The sequence below is a fragment of the Podarcis erhardii genome, assembly GCF_964252035.2.
Source record: "Podarcis erhardii genome assembly, chromosome: 12".
Classification (NCBI taxonomy): domain Eukaryota; kingdom Metazoa; phylum Chordata; class Lepidosauria; order Squamata; family Lacertidae; genus Podarcis; species Podarcis erhardii.
The window spans coordinates 19,439,412-19,465,537 of NC_138513.1; the positions used below are offsets into that span (position 1 = coordinate 19,439,412).

Genomic DNA, 26,126 nt, shown 5'->3' on the forward strand with positions numbered 1-26,126 from the left:
ATGTAAAGGGACCCCTGACCATTAGGTCCAGTCGTGGCCGACTCTGGGGTTGCGGCACTCATCTCGCTTTATTGGCCGATGGAGCCGGCATACAGTTTCCAGGTCATGTGGCCAGCAGGACTAAGCCACTTCTGGAGAAGCAGCGCAGCGCACGGAAATGCCGTTTACCTTCCCGCTGGAGCGGTACCTATTTATCTACTTGCACTTTGACATGCTTTCGAACTGCTAGATGGGCAGGAGCAGGGACCGAGCAACGGGAGCTCACCCCGTCGCGGGGATTCAAACTACTGACCTTCTAATTGGCAAGTCCTAGGCTCTGTGGTTTAACCCACAGTGACAACCGCATCCCTTTTATAGGGTGTAGCCCCCCCAATTTGTACTACAGTTATGGTGCTTTGTCCTTCTCGCCAGCTGTCCCTTACATCTGCCTATGCACAAAGAATTCCAGGGTTGGTCTCAAGAGGCCATGTGACAAAGGGAAGTCTCTCAAACTCTGGTTCCTAGTTTTCCTCCACTAGAGAAGAACCTGGGTCATCAACTCTCACTGTTCAGAATGTTTCACCCTAACACTGCTTTGATTGGCTCTCGCAAACCCTACATAGTTACAGGGACATGAGTTTCAATAAATATCATTAAGCATGACCTACAGTTTAGCCTAAGTTCTCCCCCTTATGTTTGTGGGGTTGCAGCCTGGATTGGGCCCCCCGGTAAATTCCTCCCCCGTACCTCACTTGGGCCCTGCCTAGAAAAGCAGAGGGTTGGGAAGTAATCTGGGGATGAAAGCTCTCTTGAGCCAGAGAGGAGCTGTTAGGTAAGCAGCAAATGCTGGCTGCTTGCATTTCAACCTCAGCCAAGCTAGGAGGAGGGTGTGTGTGTTGGTGCTGACCCTGAGCTTTTATACTCGGGCTCTTTGCTAGTTGCCCAGGAAGGAGGCCTCTTCTCTCTCCAGTGGAACACTGCCATTGTAGCATCAGAAAGGTTGCCTGCCACTTAATTCAGCATGTCAGGCTGTTGCATTACAGGAGACATACAGCCTGTTCCTCATTTTCTGTAACAGTTGCTAAAAGGTTGCTAAGCAACTTGATTCCATCAGCTTTAACTACTTCTCTAACCCCTTGAAAATGATGGTGAACAGAGTTTGAAAGTGTAATTGTTTGATGTAACTCTTCCCTACAAGGCTTAAGTAAATATGTAAAGAGGACATGCTCGTTTTTGCTGGTACTGTTTGGTTCTCCCTCCCTCTCTCTCGTGTGTGTGTTTGTGTGTGTGTAAAAATATGGTTACATTGTTGGAAATGCTATTTATATTAAAACTTGGTTATAGTTTTGAGCCATTTTAAGCTCAATGTTGTTGGAAAAGTGACATACAAATTTGATTTTTTTAAAAAATCAAGTAATAAAAGACAGAAATTACTTAATGGCAGCAATGTAACAGTACAGAAGCTGTTCGCTGGAAGAAGCAAAAAATATGAAAAAATGCCTAAAAATCAAAGGTGGACTATTTGTGGTTGTGGTGTCGGTAATAAATCTAAGCTATGTAGCATACAGGTCAATGTTCAGTGGGTAACATTGATGTTGTGAATTATATGGCTGATGTTGTGTGAATACAGCTTCAAAAACTAGCAATGGGAATGCACTGGGTATGTGATGATGTGGCATGTACCACAGGCTAGGGAGATGTGTTCACAAGCAGGACATGAAGGTGACTATTTTGTATTCAAATGTACTCTCAATTTGTACATCTACCTGTCATGCCTAATAGTCGTTCATAAATCTGTTTTCCACGAATGTGTGTGATCCTTTTGAAGAAGTCAACTAATCTAGTAGCCCCTACCACATCAACGTAAACAAATAGTACTGTCATGCTCTAAAGTTGCCATGTTGTGAAGTGGGAGAACTGCTCATATGTACTAGGAGTACAGGACAGAGTAAATGCTTTGAACTATCTCACCAGTCAGCTTTATGTAAATATGGACCTTTGTGATGCAACCAAATTACATTAAAATAAACTGGAGTCTAGTCATGCTTTACTGTCTTGCTGTTTATGTTTAACTTTTCAGACCTGTTTGTTCTCTTCGTTAGTTTTACTTGTTCTCTCTGCCATCATGGTTTTTCCTTTTCTTATCATTTCTCCCTGTGTTCCCTCAGCTTTTATAGCTTCTCCAGATCTTCCTTTAAGGCAAACATGTGAAAGAATAATCCTGTAGATTTAATTTCCCCTGTCAAGTACCAATTAGCTTCCCCTAACTTCTTGTTCTCTTCCCTCATGGCCATAACTTCAGAGCTTTCATTTTTATAATGATTGCATATTTCCCCCCCTTTCTTTTGCTCCTGTGCATTGTAAAGGTCTATGGCTATATACAATAAATTGATTGAGTGATACACCATTGATACACTAATCAAGGGGAGGGTTTTTAAATGTGTATCAAGTAACTATCACATCCATCCTTGTTGCTGGCAGGATCTGGAATTGGTTTAGATTGAAAGCAGCATGATCACGAACAATTCTAGAAGAAGGAATAAGCTACATTTTCTGTGCTACAAGCGGGTTAGTGTGCACATAGCCCAAGACTTTATTCCTTAACCAATGACAGCAGCATATGGAGGTTTTCATGTCTCTCAAGAGTCCAGATTTGCTTTTTATCTTGTGCAATTCTTCCAAGACAGTAAATACTGCCTTTGGTGGATCCTACTTTCCTTTTCACTCTTAACCATGTTTATGTGGCAGTAACCAGTGTTCCCAACCAGGGTTTGAAAGAAGAGTGTAAATACTCAAATGGCTAGACCTAAGCAGCATAGTGTGTTAAACACCTTGTTTGGGTTTTAGATTTTTTAGCTACTGATTTTGGTTAATCTCTGAATTTCTCTAGTAGGATATATATACAGCAGTATTCTAACTTTGCCTGCAAGGGCTAGAAAGATAGCTACAAAATTTCTGTCATAAGGTACTAGAAGGAATGGAAATTTCCAGTACCACTTTTTCCCCCTTGGCAATTGAACATTTTGCTTCCCACATACTGTGGTAGTATTATATTCACAGTCCTACGCAGGGCATGCCTAATCCACTTCTTCATGTCATGCTGAGGCACAGAGTTGAGATACAGCTAACACAACTCTCTGTGTTGTATTATATTTCCTCACTTTCCAGCTCCAAAAGGATAATTATGATCTAGTTGGTGGAATTATCAATCTTGCTTTTGCATTACATATGAATGGTTCTTCTAGAGATGATCAGTGAATTGGGGCCCCAGCCACATTTAGTCTTGTGTACTAGTCCCTGTTCAAAGGTTAAGTGTAATGTCAAATCCAGAGGTAATGGCAAATTGTCTCAAAAGGCCCCTCTTGCATGGCTGCATTCCAAGAGAGTACAAAATGTGGTGTTCTTCAGTAATGGGTGTTGGAAGAAAAACAATTTATTTGAGGGGGATTTCCCACTGAATATCATTCCTTTCCAGCATATCAGATGCTTGGCAGATGTCAAGTATCCCAGAGTAAGTTTGTCCTTAGCAGCTTCATATCAAGCTTAAAATGGTTGTTGTAGGATGATGAATTTATAGGTTTGTACACACAGTGATGGAGAATATAAGCGTTCCTTACCAGAGGCAGAGCATGTTTTTTGAGTTGAACTTAGAAGAATATGTAAACCTGTGCATGTGGCTTCTATAGAGTTAGTGCTGGTTCTGCAAGTCTCTGTAAGCAGAAATTCTCAATGGTTTCAAACAGAGCCCACTGAGCTAGGGACCTTCCCAGTTTGTGACAACATCATTTGACACTGAAGCCTGATTGTGACTCCATAGACTCACACTAGCCTCATTAAAAACAGCCTCATATTTCTGTGTCTTGTGACTGTTTTTCTAATAGTTATGTGTGAGTTTCTAATGGCTTACAGGGAGGTTATTGCTAGGTTTTTCTTATTTTCTGGCATGTTAGAAAAACAATGAGTGGCATACTTAATTGGATGGAGGAGTGAAGCTTAGCTGCACAAATTAAATGGAAATTCACTTTAAATTTAGTTCACTTTAAATTTAGTACGTACAGTAAAGTGGTTCATTTAGAAAGGCTGTGATCTGCAAAGAGTGCCTCTCATGCACACTTCCATATAGATGTGTTACTGGATCAATTTTATTGGGTACTGGGCTTCACAGGTTTCTTAAAAGTGTGGCTTTATTTTGAAAGGAAGTATGAAATGAAATTATTGATTTTTAATCATTTTTCAGACAAAATGTTTTTGATATTAACAGAACCTTGCTAAATGTGGGTATGTATGTTTTGAACATTCATTCTAGGAGATAACTCTTGCTGAATCTGAAGCCCAAATCTTTTGATAGCCTATAATAATACTAATTATTTATTCAGCAGTTGTAATGTACAAATTGCTTTACTGCAGGGAAGGGGAATCTGTGCCCTTACAGATGTTGCTGCACTCCATGCTGACTCGATTTGATGGTAGCTGTAGTCCAGCAATACAGTATCTGGAAGGCATTGTGAAATGTGTGTTGGTCACTAGATTGACCAGTGGCTAACTTGGCATAAGGCATTTCATTTCCCTTTGTTTCTGTAAACTCAGGGAACTCCCTAGGTAGGGAGTTAAATTCAATCACGTTTTGCTTCACAGTCCCAGAAAGGAGCTCCAAAGTGATTTGCCGGGACAATAACATGGCCTCAAAATGAGGCCACTAAAACCAGGATAGAAATTTATGTATATTCTGAGAACATAGAAATTTATACTTTAAAACATATGTGAGCAGACTGTCTCCTTGTGGGGTTCTATATCTTTTTTTTTACTAGAACTTGAAGGTCCACCACCAGTTGGAGGTAGACGCAAAATGGTGGCTTGAAGGGAAAAGTAAAGCACTTATCACATGAGCCATACCATCTGCAGTCTGCCCCTTCATGCCCTAAAATGAAAAAATAAAAATAAAAAAATGCACATATATTAAGAACAGATTAAAATTTCAAAAATTATATGAGCTATAGCAGTTTTCATCCTGAAGTTTTTACATCTCTGTGAAGCAAGCAGAATTACGTTCACTTGTAATTAAGCAGATGACTTAAGACCTTGAAAGGCAGGGGAGTATTCAAGCTTCAAGCTCTCATTAAAAGTCATTAGGATTTGGGAGCTTAATTTCCAGACATCTTGAAAATCCCGTCTTTACTGAGTTGTCCAAAGTTGTAAACTGACCATTATCACTAGGCTTAAAGCCCACAAGGCCAAGGGGAAAAAATCATATTAAACCTCCCCAAAGTTACTTGGGAGCGGGGGGGGGATGGGTATACCTGGAGTCAGCTCATACTGTACTTGTTTACTCAATTTTAATTTGAAGCTGCATTATTGAGACTGGTTAGGTCTGTATTTATTAAAATATTTATATGTCAGCTTTTGGTTTGAAAAGCAACCCCAAAGGCAGACTACAACAGGCTTGAAATAGTATCAAAGTCAAATTGCATAAAATATTCAGCATGAACAAATCAAGTGAAATGTATAAAACAGTCAATGTATCAGGAGGGAATAAAAATTATTCCCACAATGTGGTGAAACAGAACAGTCTTTGCAGCATCCCAAAATGCTAATGAAGAGGTAGGCAAATGGACTTTATGGGGTTGGGAGCTCAGCAACCAGTAATGGACAGCATGGTGGGGTTGCAGTGGTTATATGACCTCTCAGCAGCTGAGTCACAGCTGCTTACTGGTAAAGGGAGGGCGAGGGAGGTGTGAGCTGGAGGGGAGGTTGGTATGATGCAAATGCACTGGCAGAGCAAATTTGGTTCTACTGCCATTGTGTTTGCACTGCACCAACTTCTTTGTCTTCCCCCACCTCCTACCAGCGTCAGGATAGGTGAGCACTGTAGTCCCAGTATACCATCTGGTAGTATCCATAGCCCAAAAGTTGGCACCGGGGCACCAAGTACTCAAATGGAGAGTGGGTCTCTGGGGCCTTAGGATGAGGTCTCTTAGCTCTGCTATTAGGAAGCCTTTATCTTTGCGGTGGGGAATGTGACCCTAAAGGCCTCTTTGACACACTCACCATGCCAACCCTCTCTCCTTAGTCATACCCTCCTCAAATGTATTTGCCTGGCTGGGCTGTTTCCTTGAATTGTGACGATACATCTTGCTTGCCTGGATGGAGAATAATGAGGGGTATGTGAGTGTGTGTAGATGCTAACTGTCAGGAGCCAGAGTCAGGTGTAGGTCAGCTATAAACAAACACTGATGTCAGTAAAGTTAACTCTTTATTAAAAGAAACCCAAGCAGTGCAGGCCTAGTGATCCCAGCATCTCTTCTCAGTAGGCTGTGAGGACTGAAGGTCCCTGCCTTCCCACTGCTGCCCACTGGTTTCTCCCCCAAGCAATTGGAGACTGAATCTGTGCACAAACCAATCTCTGCTCTTTTCATTTCTCTGCATGTTCTGGGAGACCAGGGGGGAGAGGAGCGGGTTGCAGCAGGAGGGGCAGACTCCCTGGATTCTTTAGCAGCCTGCCCCCACTCCTCTTCAGCCTCTGATTCTTGACTGCCCTCTGCCACAGCCTTTTCCTGCTCACTGAACCCTGTTACCTCTTCAGCTTCCAACCCCCACTACTGCAAGTCTGCTCCTCTGCTTCCTCTGACCACACATTATCATCCCACCACCAGTCCCCTGCTCTGAGCCTTCTTCCCTTGGGAGTACCCTTGGGGGTTCACCAGCATTTATTGTTACACCCACTGCTGCCTCTATTCCCACCAGTCACTAGCATGCTATTCCTGCCTGCCTGTAAAGGTTGGTCCTTGAAATGTGGTCCTTGGGCTGAAAAAGGTATCCTCTTCCTAGAAATGTGCTGATTTTAAACATTTGTTAAGAGGTACAACCCTGGCACCACCTTCAGTGAAGGTGAACACATTGCCCATGGGGGCGGAGTTCTAATCCAAGTGCAAGCAGCATCCTTAAGCTGCTGAGCCATACTTTCATGTGCATGCTTGTGTATCATCACCTCCAAAACCGTGCTTTTCAATGCAGCAGCAGTTAGCAAGTTCAGCTGCCAGCCACTGAGTGATGTAGAGGAGGCATGTGTGAATCAGCACTCTCTTGGCAGGAAGCAGCCTCATCCCAGGTCTGTGAACAGACTGAAAAGGGAGGGAGGAGAACCATCTGGTATCACAAGTAAAGAGCTGAAAAGCCTAGGAACAGTACAGCTATTTTCCCTCCCCTGATCTTTGGCATCATCAGTTGACACTTGCAGTAGGCTCCACTTCCCAGCCCATTAAAAAATAAATAAAACAGGACCTGAAAGAAGTTAGGAAGGACTTTTGTTTCTCCTAAAGTGTTTTCAAAATAGGGAGTGCTGAAATTCTTTAGTACTCCTAGTAATTCCTAGCATGCCATTGAGCCAAGTGCCTTTAAAAACTGAAGGTACAAAGCTGGAACCACCCTGCTAAAAATAGCATAGATATTACTACTGATGTTCTTAAAAACAAGTGGTTCTTGAAAAATGATACATTCGGTTATATTTATTATTTTTTAAAAGTAATTAGTTCTGAAAAGAGCAAAAGGAAAACCTTGTTTTAAAAATAAATAGATTGTCCATTGAATTAATGGCATTATCCCGTCCTGTGACCTAAATTGTTTTGCTGGGGAGGAAACGCCTTTCCAGGAGGAAAGGTTACAGCTGCTTATCATTGCGTTGCACTTTACCACCTTACTGCAAAAAACAGTGAAGTGCTGTTTCTCTTTATATACACTTAGTTGAGAGGAAGCAATTACTGTGTTGTGACTTTGTTTTCCCAGTGTCCAGGGTTATAATTCAATGAGATGGCTACTATTAATATAAGCACAAGTTTGAAGCATTCATAAGGGCTTCCTGTAAATTGCAATAAAATATAGTATTGAAATTAAAATGTCAGATTTGTCACTTTCTTCTAAAATAAGGGCAAGAAGAAGAAAAAATCCTTGCATTAAAGAGGCCATATTTAATGGGATTTCCTGCACACAGAACCCAGTGTGTATTCAACCTCCTCCTACAATTTTAAAGAGAACCGTGTAGACATTATGATCCTTGGAACATGTGAAATAGCCACAATCACAAGGTGAGCATATGTGCACCCTGTCCTTCTCAATCATAGTTCCATAACAAAAACAGTGGTCTACATCTGCTTGCCTTCAGTCGAGTTAGACTGCAGACCTCAGCACTTTGCTTCCTGATGAACAGTTGAAATCTGGCAACAGCACCCTTCCCTATCAGAACTCTTCAGGCAGCTCTAGTCCTTGTGGAATAATTGCCATTGCAATATGGGAGTTTCTCTAAGGCAAAGGTGGACAGCCTCTGACCCTTGGCCTCATTTCATGCAGGAGACAAGGAAAGAGGAGGATAGCAGCGGATGGCAGAAAGAGAGACAGAGAATGATGAGTGTACTACCTTCTTTCCAGATTGCTAGCATACAGTCCTTGACCAATTGCTCCTGAAGGAGTGCAGCCCTCAACTCTGTTATTGATTGCTGTGCTTCCCAACCACTGGCCAGAGGAGTATTGTTCCTACCGGATCTGCAGAGGGCAGGTAGCACAAGGGACAAATAGGGTTCCACTCAGAAATTTTGGTATGGCTCCTGTCTAAGTAAATTGCTCAGGCACCAGCTGGGCATCATGTAGACTTGCCTGCTTCCTGCTTCTGCCTTTAGCTTGCCTCTAGACTGCTTACCCTGACAGGTATACTGTAGCTTGCAAAGGAAGGCACCAGCATATGGAAGTAATATTTATTTGCAGACTAAAACAGTAGTTGTTCATTAGCAAAATGCCAGTCATTGTAGCAGGTGGGGTGTGTGTGTGTGTGTGTGTGTGTGAGAGAGAGAGAGAGAGAGAGAGAGAGAGAGAATATGAATATAAGAGAGGGAGTGTTTATGTATTGCAAGGATCCCTGTAGGGGCTGCATATCTCTACATGCAGGCATACTTTGTATCCCAGTGGCTATGGGGCCACCCATAGTTGGTGATGGAAAGTAGACAGACATTCCCTTACAATGTTATTCTCAAAAGTAGCTCTGCTTCCCCACAAATGTGAAGGAATGTCTGTCATTTGCTCCTGTCGAAAAGGGTCAATTTGGGGTAAAAGGGTGAACAGATTTGATGGAAGCTGTACATGTTTCCCTGCCCAGGGTGACATCAACAATTGAGAATAAGCTGAGGTGGTGACTAGCCCAAGCAGGGGTGCCAACTTGAATAACATATTTTTTGGGGGTGGGGAGGTAATCCCCACCCTGCATAATTGATCACAAGATGCTGCGCAAGCACACCATTTGAATGGCAGTGCCCATCAACTTTGGGAGATGCCTGGCCCCCTCAAATATTTTATTGGGGTGTGTGTGGTGAAGGGAACTTGGCCCCTAGGAGTTGGCTGCTATGAGCCCAAGACATCTAATGGTTCCTCCTATCATGAAGCTCTGGAGAGGGGAATTGATTGAAGGAAATATCTGTGTTCATTTGCCTTTTATATTTTATTTTTCCATTTAGACTGTGTGTTTAGCAGCAGGCCCGTGCAGAGGGAGTGGCAGCTGGGTACACTTGCCCTGGGCCTTGGAGGTCTAAGCTGGCTGGAGGGCCCCTGCTTTTTTTTTTTAGTTTATAACTTTATTCTAACAAAACTCCTACCCTGGGCCTCAGACAAGCTCTGCACAAGCCTGATCAGCACAGGGTAGCAGGCAGTGACCTTCCCTTCATCCCTCCTACTTTCTTCTTTAAAAACTAGAGAGATGCTTGCAATACCTTCTTCTGCCTTGCGTCATGCAGGTAGTCTCTGCTAAGGACAATGGGACTTGTACTTCAGTGCCTTTTAGTAGAAGGGGATGCTGCAGTGTAAAGATGTGACAGGAGCCTCCTTTCATAAGCAAAGAAATAAATGGAGAATAATGGACAGGCCCAGACCATTTTCAAGTAGACTTGCATAGGATTGCCATCTATCCAGGAAAAAAAAAAAAAAAAGCTCTGGTCTGTTTCTGATTTGTTAACAGAGGTTTGCTATGCAGAAACCAGTACTCTGTGTTTTTTATTGCATGGGGCCAAATATGATCACATGATCAGTCCTGTGGCTCAAACTGCTGCTGAAAGGACAGCAATCCCTGACTTGCAAAAGAGCTATCACACAACCTCCTTTATTTGCTCTGGATGTTTCCAGAATATTTTAAATGGTTTTAATGTTATGCAGATAGTACGCCTTCTTGAAATCCTACCTGTTTGTCATATCACTACTTCTGTCAAAGGATTTTTCTGTTTGATTTATCCCAGGGAGCATTGAAATGTAAAGTAATCACTATGGAAACAGAATATTTATCTGAGCTGATTACAGTTTAAGTGTATAGAATAGGACTTATGTGCCTGATTCATTAGTCATATCAGTAGGATTTTTAACATGCTGGAGAAAAGTGAAAAAGCTTGTAAGTTTGGAATGATGCAGTATAGAGTAGGATAAACTACTAATGCTACATCTTCAACAACACATGACTTGTGCAGCGGGTAGGAGCAGGGCTGAGGTGCCAGTGGTCTTCATTAATAAATGCAAAGTAACAGATTCATTTGTTAACAAAATGAAATTAAAATGCTGGTTTATGTTTGCACAGAACAGCATTGAAATTAGCTGTATTATGTAAGGTATTTTTGATCAGCAAAACTAGTTGCATTATTCCAACTGATATGTGGGATCTAAACAGAGGTAGATATCTCCTTGGGTGGGTGGGAGGCTGCTCAGCACTGGGCAGCCTCCCTCCTGAATAGAGCTTTGAAGGTGTGGAACCAGCAGTAAATCACACCAAGCAAGTTGGAATTAACTCTTTATTAGCAAAAACAGGATCTGCACAGGAGTGTCAGGCCTAATGAGCATATCAACTCATCTCCGGTAGGTCTTGCCCTCATGAAGCAGTTGCTGAGACTGACAGCTGTCTAAGTCCTCTCCTCTCCAGGGTTTTCCCCAAGCAACTGGCGATTGCGCCTGCACGAAGCCAACCTTTCCTCTGCCCTTTTCATGCCTCCCCTGGTTCTGGGAGACCAGGACGGTGGGGAGCTTTTCGCAGCAGGAGAGGGATATATTCATGCCTTTTCACCAGCTGGAGCCATCTCTTCCTCTTGGTCTCCCTTGGCACACCTATTGAAATTAAAGAACACAACTAACATAGGGGCTACTCTGAGGAGGACTTCATTGGCTACAACTTATAATGACTAGATGGAATGGAAACAATTCAGGGGCACAAGGAGTCCAATGGAGTTGGTATTTTAGCCCAGCTGATGAAATGAAACCTCTTTCCAACTCTCTCACCACTGCTGCAGCTTGTTGGAGTGGCTGTTGGTCTCAGATGACAGTGCTTAAGCATTGGTTGTGTTAAAAGCTCAGGGTAATGGAAAGTGGGAATACAAATTAAGAAACAAAGAAACAATACATTAAAATTAAAACAACAGCAGGAGCAGTAAAGTAGGAGTGCCATAGAGTGCTGTTTTCTTCCTGTAATTGGTGCCTTTTTCCTTTTCCTTTCTACGCTCTTCCCCCTCCCACCCCAGCCCCAGCTGGACCAGTCTTTTCCTGGTTGATTGGCAATCCTGCTTCTCACACTCACTTGTTAAAAATGAGTAGTGGAGACATATTGGCTTTTGACCAATGTGAAAAATTAATGGACCAAAACATTGTTGGCTGTGTACAATGAACTGCTGAGTGAATCTTATTCAGTTGGATAGTAGCTGTTAGCACTATTGCTAAGGGGGGAAATGAAACCCATTGAGAGTTTACTGTAAATGTGTGCGAAGTAGTGTTCTGTTTCCATGAAACTGTAATGCTGCTGATGACTACTTGCATTGTTGAAACAATGCCCAGTAGGGAAGCTCATGCAGTAGACAGTGAAGCAACTGCTGGATTAAATGGCCAATAGTAGGAAACCTCTACCCCCAACCACAATTCTTCACATATGGATTGATTGTGTTACTATTTCTTTTAAATGCAGTTCCATCAAGGTACATAGCACCTCGGTGTTTTATAGACAGTTTTATACTGTTATAAAGAAGCACAATCTGAAAGTGACAAGGAGGGAACAGAGAGATTTGTTTTACAGCTGCTAATGGAAACTTGCATGTATTAAAGTTCATAAGCATTCCCTCTGTGGATCACCTGGGCAGATGAATCACCTGCTAATAGTACCTCTTGTCTTGATTGAGTTTCACCCAGGGTGGAAGACTCATTGAACTGAATGAGACCTACTTCTAAGTAGCATTTCTACAGCATATTTTATAGCAACAAGCTTTACACAAAAAATAAAAAGCATTGAAAATCTACTCCAGGAAAGGGGGGTAGGGGTGACTTGTTGCTTGTACTGTACAATTCTTAAGAAACTAGTTTAGTGCCAGTCTTGTCTTTTATTTGTCTTTTGTTTGTTTTTTAATAGTGATGCTAACTTTATTGTTTATGATCACTGTTTTTAATTGTAAGCCATCCTGAAAATCTCCAGACTGAAGAGTGGGATATAAATATTGTAATAAAAAATCAACAAGAATGTTATTTGGCTCCAATGATTTCATGGACCCTTCATTAAGACCTGCAACAGCCATATGCACATATGTGGCAGTGGCCTCCAACTCTCTTCTGGCAAGAGGAATCCAGTTTCCCTAGATATAGCTTGAAAGTATTAGTGATAGCTGATTCCTGTCAATGAAGGGGTTTTGATTGTTTTTTGTTTTTGTTTTACCGAGGAAAGCTTAGAGATCGCAGAGGAGCAAATGTTAGGCACAATAATGGATGGATAAATAAAATATTTGGTAAATATATAAATGTGTAACTGATGCACTTTGCAAGGGGATAGTTAGAATCGAAAAATAATCAGTTCTCCTGCCAAACTCATAGATTGCCAGTGGGGTAGTTTTATACATACAGTATAGACTGTGTTGAATAATATATGGATTTGTACAGATGTATACCTAAACAGCATAGGCACTGTATCCTAGGCATTTCTTTATATGACATTTTTAGAAGAGTATATGCCAGAATTGCCAGAATTGGGGTGGCTGTGTGTCCTAGGCTTAGTATATTTGAGGGGCTGTTTGGTTGATATAAAAAACTATAAGAGAACCAGTGTGGTGTAATGGTTGGGGTGTTGGACACCAGGGCATGAATCCCCACTCAGCTGTGGAGCTCACTGGGTTATCTTGGTTCAGTCTCTGTTTCTGAGCCTAACCTAGCTCTCAGGGTTTTTTGCAAGGATAAAATGGGGAGCAGAGAACCATGTGTACCATATTGAGCTCCTCCCGGGGGAGGTGGAGGGGGAGATGGTGTATAAATGTAATCAATATTAAGGGAGAGCAGGGTGCTTGAAGTCTCCCAGAACTTGGAGCAGGCACATAGTTCACCTGGCCATAGTCTTCCATACAATGGTCTTCCTATTTAAATTATTTCTAAATTTGTATTTCCCTCCTCTCTCACTTAGCATATACTATACACATTTTATACAAATCTGTTTTCTCTTCTGACCTCTTTTTTGCATGTGCAAATGACTATCCTAGCAAGGTTCCATAGACTGCTTCTTATTACTGAATACAACAACACGGCTGCTTTATATTATATATTATTTGCATTTATATAGCACCTACTTTGTTTCTGAAAAACTGCTGATTTGGCATTCACATCTCTGGTAAATCGGGAAACATTAATAGCAATCCTAAATATGTAGGCCTACTCTGAGTAGCTGACATTGGCTATCACCCATAGGTTTTATAATATTTTTAAGGCCTCTAGCCACTGAGTGCATTTTGACTTGGGCTGCACTTACTGTGTTTGCAATCAGCCTTGAGTCTCTGGAATGGAGCAAGATGAGATCAAAATTAAATAATATGCACCATTTAAATAATATTAATATTAAATAATATGACCATTTAATACACCATTACAATGATATAAAAAGAAATGTTGTGCAGAGGCATTTGTTAGCAAGAAATTTTTAAAATAAGCTTATTGCTTGCAAACCAATGGTGTCAAGATGGCTTTCTGTATCTGTCACATTCAGTAACTGATATGCATTCTGGCTCATGGGTGCTATATTGCTTTTGACATGGAGACTCCTCTAGGTTTCTTGTGAAAGCCAGAATATTTTTGTATGCTTGTTTGTTTGACCTTATTTCCTACCAGTAGGTAGCCTTTGGTGCTGAGATAGGATTGATCATTTGTGGTCTGAAGAGGTCACATATACATTCTTTTTCTTCTTGTTGTTTGTTCTGTCTCTTCTCTACCCTTCCCCTTATATTAGAAATGAATAGTAGTAAAAAGTGAGAAAAAAAATGAGGTGTTGTATACTAAGGTGATATAAAGAATCCTTCCGTATTTAGCTGGTTGGTCTTGAACGTACGCCCAAGTTCTGTATCTGGTTGGACTCAGCATTGTGGTGATGGGCCACTCTTGCTTATGTTACTTCTATGTAGAAGGAGAGCTCGTTCGCTCCCTCCCTTTCTCCATGCTGTTGCTCTTTCCTAGTAGAGAGGGACAAAGATCTATGGACCACCATACAGCTTGTCTCACGAAGCCAGGGAGGGAGTGGGGGAGATGAATGGTGATGTCACCAAGAGGCTTATATTCCTAAGGGAAAATGGCAGTTCCACATTGTGCATTAGATCATGGGAAATGCATCTTTAAAAACTAGAAGTATTCCAGATCAAAAGGAAAGACTGGAAGGATTTTGGATGCTTTTATTTGACTTTGTAACAAATATTTTGAAATTGGCAAATGATTAAGGAAACTCTACTAATACCAAAATATGTGGAGAATCAAGAATACCTAAACACCAGAAAACCTTTGAGGACAAGCTGTTCTGGAATGAGTTGTCTCCCTTTTATGCCCTGGCTGGTCCTCAGTATGTCTGTCATTGGGTAGCTGGGGCTCTGAGATGAACAATTTAATATTAAACCTCATGAGACAAAGAGTGGTCTACAAATTGGAGGAATAAATAAATAAATAAAATTTTGTTCTGCTTAACTCCATTTTGGGGGGTGGGGGGAGGTATTACTTGAGAGACACGAGTATTCAGACCACATTGAATCATAGGAATTAAATATCTGGGTTTTTTGGTACTATCTAAAACGACAGTTGTTAGAGGTAACTCCGTGCATTTCAATTGGAAAAGCTGGCTGAAATAATTAACTGGTAACTCTAAAAAAGCCAAGTGCACATGCAAGTGTAAAACTTGGATATCAGATCTGTGACACTCCCCTAGGGACTATTATGATGCATTAATCAATGAATGGCATGTACTGATCTATAAATCTATTCTTGCCCTCACTGGCAGGGAGAGAATGTGTATTTGATGTGATTAACTGTTTTGAGTACACAGTGTACCATAGAATTGCTTTATGCAAAATAAGGAGTTTATGTTTCGTCGTATAGGAGATGTCACTTGGAAGTAATCATAGCTTAGAAAAGCAGGCCTGTCCTTTTATACAAAACATGTGTGGCTTGATTTCCTGTTTCTGCCAGTTTATTTAATGACACCAGGTCTTAAAATAGACAGAGGCAATGATAGGGAATTGCTTTTGCCTGAAACAATCCCTCCCTAAAATATTTGTTTTTCTAAATGACGAATGAGAATGGCTCAGAACATGGATAATCTTCTCAAATCTTTACTAATTCTTCCATCATATAAAGGTGTCACTCATGCAGAAATATAAATGTTGCCAGTGTTAGAACAGGAGCAGAGAGAGCTGTGTGGTGAGTCATTAGACTGCCAAGTTTGACAAGGTCACACATCTCCAAATTTCACTCATTGTCAGATTTCCATTCTTGCTGTGGGAATAGCAATAGGCAGTACAGATATTCTTCACTCTAAATGAGTGTCCAAGGGTCAAGAAATAAAAACAACTTTCAGTTTTAACATGTTTGTTAAGGGCTTGCTATATCTGCTCAAGTTCCAAAATACCAAGAAAATGCAACTCTTAAGGACTGCACCCTTAACAGATGCATTATTTAGGCAATGTGGACATATTATGGTATCTTACATTGTGGTCCATTCAGGCTTCACCAGTGCTTTGGAGTTGGATGGCACGGGGTAGACCTAAGGCCCAGATTTTTCGGTTCAAGTATAGACACGTGGAGTCTATGCAACTGAAACTGCTATTTCACTTTCCAAGTACTCAACTGGCATTCAATACCATCTTCATATAATTATAAACGTTGGAAGGGACCTTGAAGATCATTTAGGAGTTGAATCTCCTAGAGCCCTCCCACGTTCTTCCCACAGCTGGAGAAGCACCAACTAGGCTTTAGATAGGGGTGGGGAGGACTCTGGGACCCTGTCAGAACCCTCATGCCTCCTTCCCCCAAACCAGCGCCTACCTTATCTGGCTATGGGAAGGCAGCGCAAGGGCTTGGGGGAATGGTGTCAAATGTTGCTGAGGGCTGCCAAGAAAGGCCTCAAGAGTTGCATATTGGACTACCCTGCTGTAATTGCTTAGACTGTTAGCTCCTTGGGGACAAAAGTAATAAACATGAGGCTTTGAAGAACTGATCTCCCTCTTCTCCTTTTCCTTCCCCTCTCTTTCCCTGGTATGCTTTCTAGTTTGTAAGAGTCTCTGTGTGTTTGTGTGTATATGCATATATATGAATGATTTGAATTGCTTTAGGAGACAATAAATTATATGAAAAGGAGAATAAAAATATAATAAAAACAAAAACAAAAACTAATGCCAGCTGCTCTCAGCCCACAGTATGACACAGCTAATCAAATAAATAGGAAATAAATAATAAAACTTGGTAGCTGGAGTTTATGGACTCCATTACAAGTGCCCAGGAGTTCTTAATGTAAAAGCAACTCTTCCCAGCCACAGGCTTATTGTGGGAACTTGCAAGGTGACCTTTTGAAAGGTTTTATGAGAATACAATTTAATGGAGCGTTGGCATTAGTGCCAGTCTGGGAATGTCAGCTGGCTGAACTGAGCTCTCTGAAACTTCCGGAAGACCGTCATCGCTCTCTAGAACAGTCTACTGCTAGTTTAGAAAGTGGGTGTACACCCTTTTAAAGCAACTGTGTTTCTCATTTGGTAAACTTTCCTTTGTGTTGAGCACAGCAGGAGTTTGACTAGTACATGTACCGAAAAGATATACTGCTACACGTTTTATTGTCTGTAATGAACACTATGGACAGAGGGCCAAGCTCCAAACAATCTTAGGGGTGGCATGTTCCAGTTCTGTGAAGCTTGGGGACACCTTCCGCACCAATATTTTCTATGAAGCTTTTGGCACAGTCCCCTCACCATCCTCTTTTACTGTCACTAAGACTAAGGGTCAGCCATAGCTCAGTGGTAGGGCACATGCTTTGCATGCAGAATGTCCCAGGTTGAGTCTGTGGTGTCTCCAGGTAGGGATGGGAAGGACTCCTGCTTGAAGCCTTGGAGAGCCACTGCCGGTCTGTGTGGGTAATACTAGGTTAGATGGACCAGTGGTGTGAGGAAGCTTCCTGCCTCAGACTAGATGCTATTCTAAAGGTGTATCTGAATTCTGTACATGGATTTTTCTAGGTCTTATTAAAAACACCCCAACCCCAAACCAGCAGTTATGCGGTTCTGATCCAGATTGGGACCACTGAAAATTGTTACTTTCAAAGCTGCAGAAGGTGATTTTGAGTGTCTCTGTGTTCTGCCACCGCTGCTCCTCATTCCCAGCAGCAACTGTAACTGCTTCACTCTGCCTAATGGTAGGGCTGGCCCTGTATGTCTTCTTTTGGTAAATTAAGCAATTTAAAAAGAGATGTGGAGAAACTCAGCCATGGGATTCAAACACATAGTTAAAGTCATTGAACTAAATGCCTATTCTTCTTCCCCTTTTTACTTTCTATCCTCTTAGAGGTGTGCAATAATTCTTTGTGTGCTGCTATTCTGTCCATTTAATCGAAAAGACTTCAATTATTTTTGTTGGTTGTTTATTCACTTCGTCACTCACATTTATGTTCTTTACCCCATTTTTAAAAATGCAATTTGGTGCTGGCAGCAGAACAGGTTTATGTGACTGTTCCTTGTGGCTGCATATTCTTTTCAAGATCAACTGGATGTTGCATTACTCTAGGGTCATCCTGTTGAAAAAGGTGCCCATCACACAAAAAAGTTGCAAGCAGCTGCAGGGGCCGTGTCCCTCCCCCTCAGAATGTGCTGGAATGATGTGACGTAAAGGATACATTGGACAATGGCTGTTAAACTCAATTGAATGGCATCAAAGTTTGCCTCAAAATAGCACAATCTGGTTTACATTGCTAAACAAACAAAAATTCTATCCACTCACAGGCTGCTCTTTATCAGCATAACAGTTGTGGTTTATAAATTGCAGATTAGGTATTCCTTTAGAAATAGCATATCAAATGTGAATTATTAAAACAACACAATGTCTGTTAGCTATGAAAATGTAACCTCCCCTCTTCAAAGAAAATCAAGGAAAGACACTTCTGTGGATGACATAACCAGCAGGATTAGACAATCCTTTTCTGAAATAACAAGCACACAAAACATGGGCCTTCAGGTGAGGATAGCGAGTAAAACCACTTTCATAAGCTGCTTACACATGTGTACACACGAAAGCACACCACCACTACCAGAACCCTTGTAATTGCTCCATACAGCGAAGTGAGGGAGTCAGTGGCGTAGCATGGGTTGTCAGCACCCGGGGCAAGGCAAGTAATTTGCGCCCCCTAACCCGTGGATTTGTGCCCCCAACATTTCAATTTTAGCATATAAGTAAAAGCAAACAAGATAACTATTTCTATTGCGTCCAGCGCTGACTCTTTTAAAAAATAAAATAGAGTGGGTTTGCTTTGCAACCTTTCATTTGCTCTGTCACTACAAAAAGCAGCCTCAATTTTAACACAGTGTTTGCATATTCTGCTTATGAAAAAGAGAGAGAGGTGTATTTGTTTATTTAATTCTGCAGAATTATAATCACCCTCTCATCCTGCTTGTTCTCAATCTAATTAAACAAGGGTTAGATGCTAATTATTTGCTGCTAGTTGTCTAGTATTGGGTACACAGCATCCTCTTGTTTCAAAACTCATCTTACAAATTTTCTACTATCAGAAATATTTTGATGGTGAACTTCAAAGAGCAGAGTACACAGCAGAAAGCACATCAGTTGAACTTCAAAGAGAAATTCTAACTTTAAAGAGAGCTTCATGTCCAGCACACAGAAAAATAAAAACTGCCCAAGCTCTTCCCTTGCAAAGCTAGGGCATAATATAGTAAGGTAGAGGTTTTCAACCTTTTGGGGTCCACAGTTCCCTTGACAAACTATATTCTTTCTGCAGCACCCCTGTGGGGCTCAGGAGCCCAGTTATGTCACCCGTTGCCTGCAGAGCCAGCAGCCACTCACCCCTTTTTGAACATCCTCCATTGTGGAGTGTTCCCTCAGCCTCCTCTCTGCTCCACGCTCCTTGGGAGTCCTTTGGGCAACTGCAACTACTGCTCCTGGTGTCTGAGCTGCCCCCCCACCCCAAAGAAAAGTGCCTTCTCACACTGCACCACAGGGGCCTGGGAAGCACCCCCTGGTCAGCCCCAGAGGCACCATTCACCTGGGGAGCTTGTAGCCAGAGCTGCTGCAATAAACAGCTGTGCAAGGGAGGGAGAGACATGAGAGGGCATCAGAGGAAGGTAGGGAAGGAATGAGGGACAGAGGCCAGTGTTGCCTACGGCACCCCTGACCATCATTCAAGGCACCCCAGGGTGCCACAGCACACTGGTTGAAAAACACTGTAGTAGGGCATTTTGGAAGTGCAACAGCAGAGATGGTTTGGTTTGCAATCTAAGAGTTAATTCTGTTCTCAGTGTTAGTCAAGTACCCAAGAGGGTGTGTATGGAGAGGTTGCTTAATAACCAGTCAGAGTGGCATCAACTTGACTGAGGTTGCATGTGTTTTGATTTGCTGTGTTCTTAGGGAGTTTTCCCATATATGTGGTTGAATGTCTTCCTGCTATGCACTGATATAGTAAGGCCAAATAAACATTTAATACTCTCAACACTCTTTACTAACAAGTAGTGAAGGACATAGGTTTTTCTCTTTGCAGTTGTTTTCCGGAGGATTGCTTCATTGGTTACATTTGCCTACATATTAGTTCCTATAATATTTAGAAGTCATCTAAGTGTTTGCCTCCCCAACCAGAAGCCAGCTTTTGTGTGGCTTCCAAATCTTATAAAAACATTTACATATACTTGCATAATTTATGAAGTGGCTGAGTCGAAAATAGTTTGAGGACTGCTACCGTTTTCATTCCAGTTTTTCAAAATTGATTTCTTTGAAATACCAGATTCTACCTTTTCATAAAGTTGAGGAGGGAAAACTGCAGAAATTGGATGTACATGTATATCAGCCATGTTGCATGTTACCTCATGGTGCATGCAGAGAGTTGGGAAAGCATAAGTTCCTAACAGACATCTTCTGCACCTGTTTTATCTGCCTACATAAGACTAGGAGCCAGGCACAATATCAAATAACATTCCTTTTATTGTTTTTCAGTCAATGCACCATCTTGAAAAAAAGCTGGGTTCCTATCGCTTTTTCCCTAGGTACAGTTTTAATGGCAGTCTGTGGCTGTTGGATGAGAGAAGCCATGCTTTTGTCTCTTCCAGTATTGAAATTTTGGATGTGCCCTTTGCACTGTAAGGCAGACACAAAATGTGGCTGGGTCATAGAACTGTAGAGTTGGAAGGGACCCAAGGATCATCTAGCCCAACCCCTTGCAATGCAGGACTGTGCAGCTGTCTCATAAGGGGATCGAACCTGCAACCTTGGTGTTATCAGCACCACACTCTAACTATCTGAGCTATCCGGGCTGACCACCTCTGTACCATTTCTGTTTGTGTTACGTCACTAGATTATTTCCAGTAGTTGAACTATAGACAGCATGGAACTTTCACATTTGTCTGTAGTAAATAATGCTCCAATTATTCTACAGGGACACTGTACTGCAGTGCGTACATTGATGTGAGGTTGAATTTGTTTGCTTGCAACAAATATGTGATGACTAATTGGGATGCCAGGAGGCAAAAAGGGAGGAAAAAAACAACACAAAACTTGACACCTAAATGTCATACAGCTTTTACATTAGCAAATTGAGTCTCTGTTCTTTCCGACTGGAGCTTAAGATCCTGAGAAGATTTATAAATAAAGCCCTGACAGTGCTCTTGCTTCAACAAACAAGTATGTGTGGCAAACTGTTTTGTTTCATTTTTTAATATAGGTAATTCAGAAAAGAACTGTGAGCAGGTGGGAGTGGGGAACCTTATAAGAACTGTCAGTTCACACGTTTGTGAATGTGCGATGCTGTACAAGCAGAACATGACTCAGTATTTAACATTTAATGTGTGACAGGCATATTGTTTAAAACTGAGGAAGAAATGCTGAGTAGGTTGCTGTTCTTTGTAGCACATCTTTTGCTGAGTATATTTTCCACTTATGTAAGCCAATACGCTGACACTACTGGCACTGATAGTGTTGACCTTTGGGGGAGGTGGAGGGGCTGCGTAATGCCAGGAACCCTTTGTATACAGCTCAATAGGGGTGGCTCAGTCTGTATGCAAAATGAGGTGGTGATCAAGATAGTGAAACTTTGTGACCTGTGTGCTCACCAGGAACGAAAGGTTACTTGCCCCAAACCACATCGTTCATACCATGTAGCAACCATTCTAGGTAGCACAAGCCAAACCCTAGTAGCTTATGGGAACGGTACTGATTTCCTTTAACTTTGTACATATTTGTTTCTGTCTCTCTCTGCCCTGCCCCCAATTTACATGGTTGTGTCTGTTTTCTAGCATTTCCACTCATCCTTTCATGAACAACGCCCCCACCCCACCCCCTGCCCATTCATATCCTGAGAGATACTTTAAGATTCACTAGTTCGTTAGTTCCTGGAGTAAAATCCTATGGGTGCATATTATGGCTGCAACCATTACCTGATTCATCAGTTAGCCCAGCCTTTCCTAAGTTGGTGCCTTCCAGCTGCTTAGACTACAACCCCCAACAGCTCTAGTCAGTACATCTGTGCTGGCTGAGGCTAATGGGAGTTGTAGTCCTAAACATCTGGAGAATACCAGGTTGGGGAAGGCTGAATTAACATTTTAACTGATTCAGAAGTCCCAAATTAAGTAGGTAGAAAAAAAAATTATAATGGTTAATTGTAATGCAAGAACCTGGAGGAAGAGTGCGTAAGTAGAGATATTTCATGGTTTTTTTTTTGCAGTGTGTGTGTGAGAGAGATATTCTTCTAAAATGGTGCCTGCTATAACATGTGCTTGCATGCTTTTGAAAACAAGTCACCCATGTTCAAATTCTCTGAGTAGCAAGAACCCAGGGGGGCAGCATGTATTCAGGTTCATTTTCCCTTGAATGAGTTTACTGGAGGCTTAACTGGCGGTTTCATAATGGTTGTTGCATATTTACAAAATTATGGTTTGAGCATTTTGCTTGCTGGAAACAAAACTAATAAGCAAGCCAAGGCTCAGGGCAGTTAAATCAGTGTTTCGTTGTCAAGCCAAAAGGCACACCTATGAGCAGAACCAAGATCCAAAATTCAGACTGTAGCTCATGAGATTTACTCCAGCAGCAGGAAATAAGGGTCATCACCTGTCAAAGGCAGATTCACAAGAAAAGGGTAAATAAAGGGGAGGATGGTGCCAAGAGGTACCAAGGCAGATAGAATGGCCAGAGCTTGGTGAAAGCAAGAAACTAGAAACAGGAGTGATCAGCAATTGAAGAGAGGTGGGCATTTTAGTGGGAGACTCACAAAGGTTGCCTGGATAGAAAAACCTGAACAGACAACTTCCTACTGATTAACCTGCAGCATTTTTACTTGGAGCAACTAGTCCTTGCCAGGATTGCTGCATGCCAGCCAGCACTCAATGGGTTGCCATAGTCAGCTTGCAGTGAGAAAAAGCTGCCTTTAAATCTCCCTCCGCCTTCCGATAGCATAGCTCTCCTCTAATCTCAAGATGTCTAAGCTGTTATAGAATCTGAATCAGTTTGTTTGACTGGAAGGTCTGTCCCTTTACCACTCGCTTCCCCAGAGAAGCCCAAGGGCTGAGCAACTGTTATGGTGGAGATTTCTTGTTCAAGCCCTGGACCTCTGGCAACAACCCATAGATTCCACAGTAAAGAAGTGTGTATATTGTATTGATGCTGAATCAGTATTCTGAAGAAGGGGCATGTTTTAAAATGAAGGCATTTTATGTTCTGTACAAGTTTGAAAATGAAGAATAACCACACTAAGATCTAAAGAGTCATAAATATTTTATTTTTGAAGATATGGCCCAACCCTAGTTGTTCCTTTCTCCTGTGCAGCAGTGTTCTTTGCAAGAACTGAGAACTCTGGAGTCCCTTGCTCATGCATAGATATACAATTTGCTCTATATCATAGGCTGCTGCACAGCAGCCTGCATCCCTGCAGTCCTCTGTGTAGAGACCACTGGAGGCAAGTTGCAATTCGAGGAAAGGAAACTTCAGTTTGCAAGTCCCCTTGAGACTGAAGCACAGCTGATAACACAATGCTCATAACAGACATACTGGGGCCTTAAGCCATGTCAATTTTAATAGGTCCCATAGTATTACCTCCAAAATGTGTATGATTCTAATGGAAAGGACAGTAAAAAAGTAGTTTTATATTTGCATATATACATAGGTGAGGATGCAACTAAAAACCTAACTAAAACATATTTCTTGCAATAAACCTATTTATTTTTTAACCAGTTACATAAAACTTCAAATTTAGTGGTTGTTTTTTTTATAAAAAAAAGAGGACTGTCATAATCGGGGGCCTTAAACTGTAGCTTACTTTGTTTGTGCATAAGTCCAGTGCCAAACATACTTACCTCCAAAGTAATTTCATTACTATTTTTCTTCTTCTTCTAGACACTACCCAAAGCAGTCCTTTACTACAGTGGCAGACACACCCGAAAACCTTCGATTGAAACAACAAAGTGAATTGCAAAGTCAGGTAAGCTGTGAATTCTTTTGCCTATGCGATGAACATTTTTCTTAGCAATTGGGATCCATTATTCTAAAATAAAGGCGCAATGGTGTGAGCACCAAGGGTTAGTTCAAACAACCCACATTGCTGTAGAATTTGGAGTATGGCGAAACATTAATATTTGGCTTTCTTGAAGTCCTAAAATGATCAAACTGCTTTTGGCCTAATGAAAAGTGCTGTCCTGATCAGGAGAATCATGGTCTGCCTAAATCTGTGATCATTTAGTTCACATGCTACATTGTTTCCTGTGAATGTGTGGCCAAAGTGGGCACGTGCTACACTTCATTAAAACAGCCTGCCTCTTGCCTTGATACAAGTTACTCATGCTCAAGAGTGCAAGTAACTTGCACCAAGTGAAGAGGGGAAGGCCTTCTGTTCACTCTAATTCAGCCTTCCCCAACTTGGGGCCCTCCAGTTGTTTGGAAATGCAACTCCTGTCAGTTGCAGCCAGCACTGTGGAGAACAACAGCTGGGCAAAGGTTGCGTTAATGGCAAAGAGTAAGGTTACCGTAACTTCCGTCATAGAGCTTCAGTATGCTGATGACAACGTAGTGTGAGCATGCTCAGAGGATGACCTCCAAACCATCCTAAATATCTTTGCAGAAGCTTACGAACAGCTTGGCCTATCACTCAACATCCAAAAAACCAAAGTGCTGCACCAACAAGTACAAAATAACTCCTCTGCAGCGCCACAAATCCAACTCAATGGTGTAACGCTGGAAAATGTTGATCACTTCTCCTACCTAGGCAGTTATCTTTCCACAAGGGCCAACACTGATGCTGAAATCCAGCATCGCCTGAGCTCTCTGAGTGCGGCTTTCTCCCGATTGAAGTGCAGAGTGTTTGAGGACTGGGACATTCGCAGGGAAACCAAAATGCTTGTTTACAAAGCTATTGTACTACCACCCTTACTGTATGCTTGTGAAACATGCACCACTTATAAACGCCATCTCCAACTCCTCGAAAGATTCCATCAATGGTGTCTCTGAAAAATTTTACACATCACTTGGGAAGACAGGCAAACTAATATCAGTGTGCTGGCAGAAGCAAAGATCACCAGTGTTGAAGCAATGATTCTTCAACATCAACTTTGTTGGCCTGGTCATGTTGTGTGGATGCTTGATGATCGTCTTCCAAAGCAACTACTCTATTCCGAACTTAAAAATGGAAAGCATAATGCTGGTGGTCAACAAAAGACTGTCTCAAGGCAAATCTTTAAAAAATGTAGTATAAACACTGACAACTGGGAAACACTGGCCTGTGAGCGCTCCAGCTGGAGAATAGCCTTTACCAAAGGTGTCATGGGCTTTGAAGACACTTGAACTCAGGATGCAAGGGAGAAATGTGCTAAGAGAAAGGCACGCTTGGCAAATCCACACTGTGATCAACTCCTGGCCGGAAACCAATGTCCCCACAGTGGAAGGACGTGTGGATCCAGAATTGGCCTCCACAGTCACTTACGGACTCATTGTTAAAACTGTGTTTATGGAAGACAATCTTACACGGCTATGAGTGATCGCCAAAGAAGAAGTCTTAATGGCTCCCAACTGCTGCCTGCCTGGATATTTGTATGCATATATAAAAGAATGCACCAGTGAGATTGGAGAGCAGAACTATGCTGAGCCCCCAGAAATCCGCATGTGCCTGCAGTGGACTAAATTGCACCACATGTATGCATCTAAGAATTCATATTCTCCTGACTTCATAAATAATAGCAAATAAAGTATTTACTTGTTTATTCAATTATTTCACCTATAGCGTCAGTTACAGTTAAATTTTTAATGATTTGTTGTACTAGGCTCATAAATAATTTACTGCATTTTATGCATCATGCAGAAAGTGCTTCATTGCCTAACACAATCTAAATTTCACATCTGCATTACTCTTTGATCAAGTCCTGTAAATCTCCAAGTACAGCCTGAGTTGCTTATTCCTTTGATTAGGATGCAACTCGTCATTAATACTAGTTGCATCCTAGTGAAAGGTTTTGTTTTGTTTTGTAAGGAATTCGAGCAAAGCAGAGGAAAAGATGGCACACAGATGTTCGAGGACATTCATATGTTCACTAAAGGCAGCGAAATAAGTTTATGAGCGGTAATCTATCTAAATCATCTTTTGTAGTGTTCCTTTTTTAGCCTTGCAGAGAATATTATCTTAA

At 41.7% G+C, this 26,126-nt stretch overlaps 1 protein-coding gene across 3 annotated transcripts in view; it reads left to right on the plus strand.

Annotated features, from left to right (window-relative positions):
* Window positions 1–26,126, plus strand: part of NEBL (nebulette) — a 167,665-nt gene that overhangs the window by 64,979 nt on the left and 76,560 nt on the right. For all 3 annotated transcript variants that reach the window (XM_081881972.1, XM_081881981.1, XM_081881973.1), the window contains exon 3: window positions 23,851–23,935. In XM_081881972.1, coding sequence (XP_081738098.1) covers window positions 23,851–23,935 — 85 coding nt within the window. The remainder of the gene's footprint in view (window positions 1–23,850; window positions 23,936–26,126) is intronic.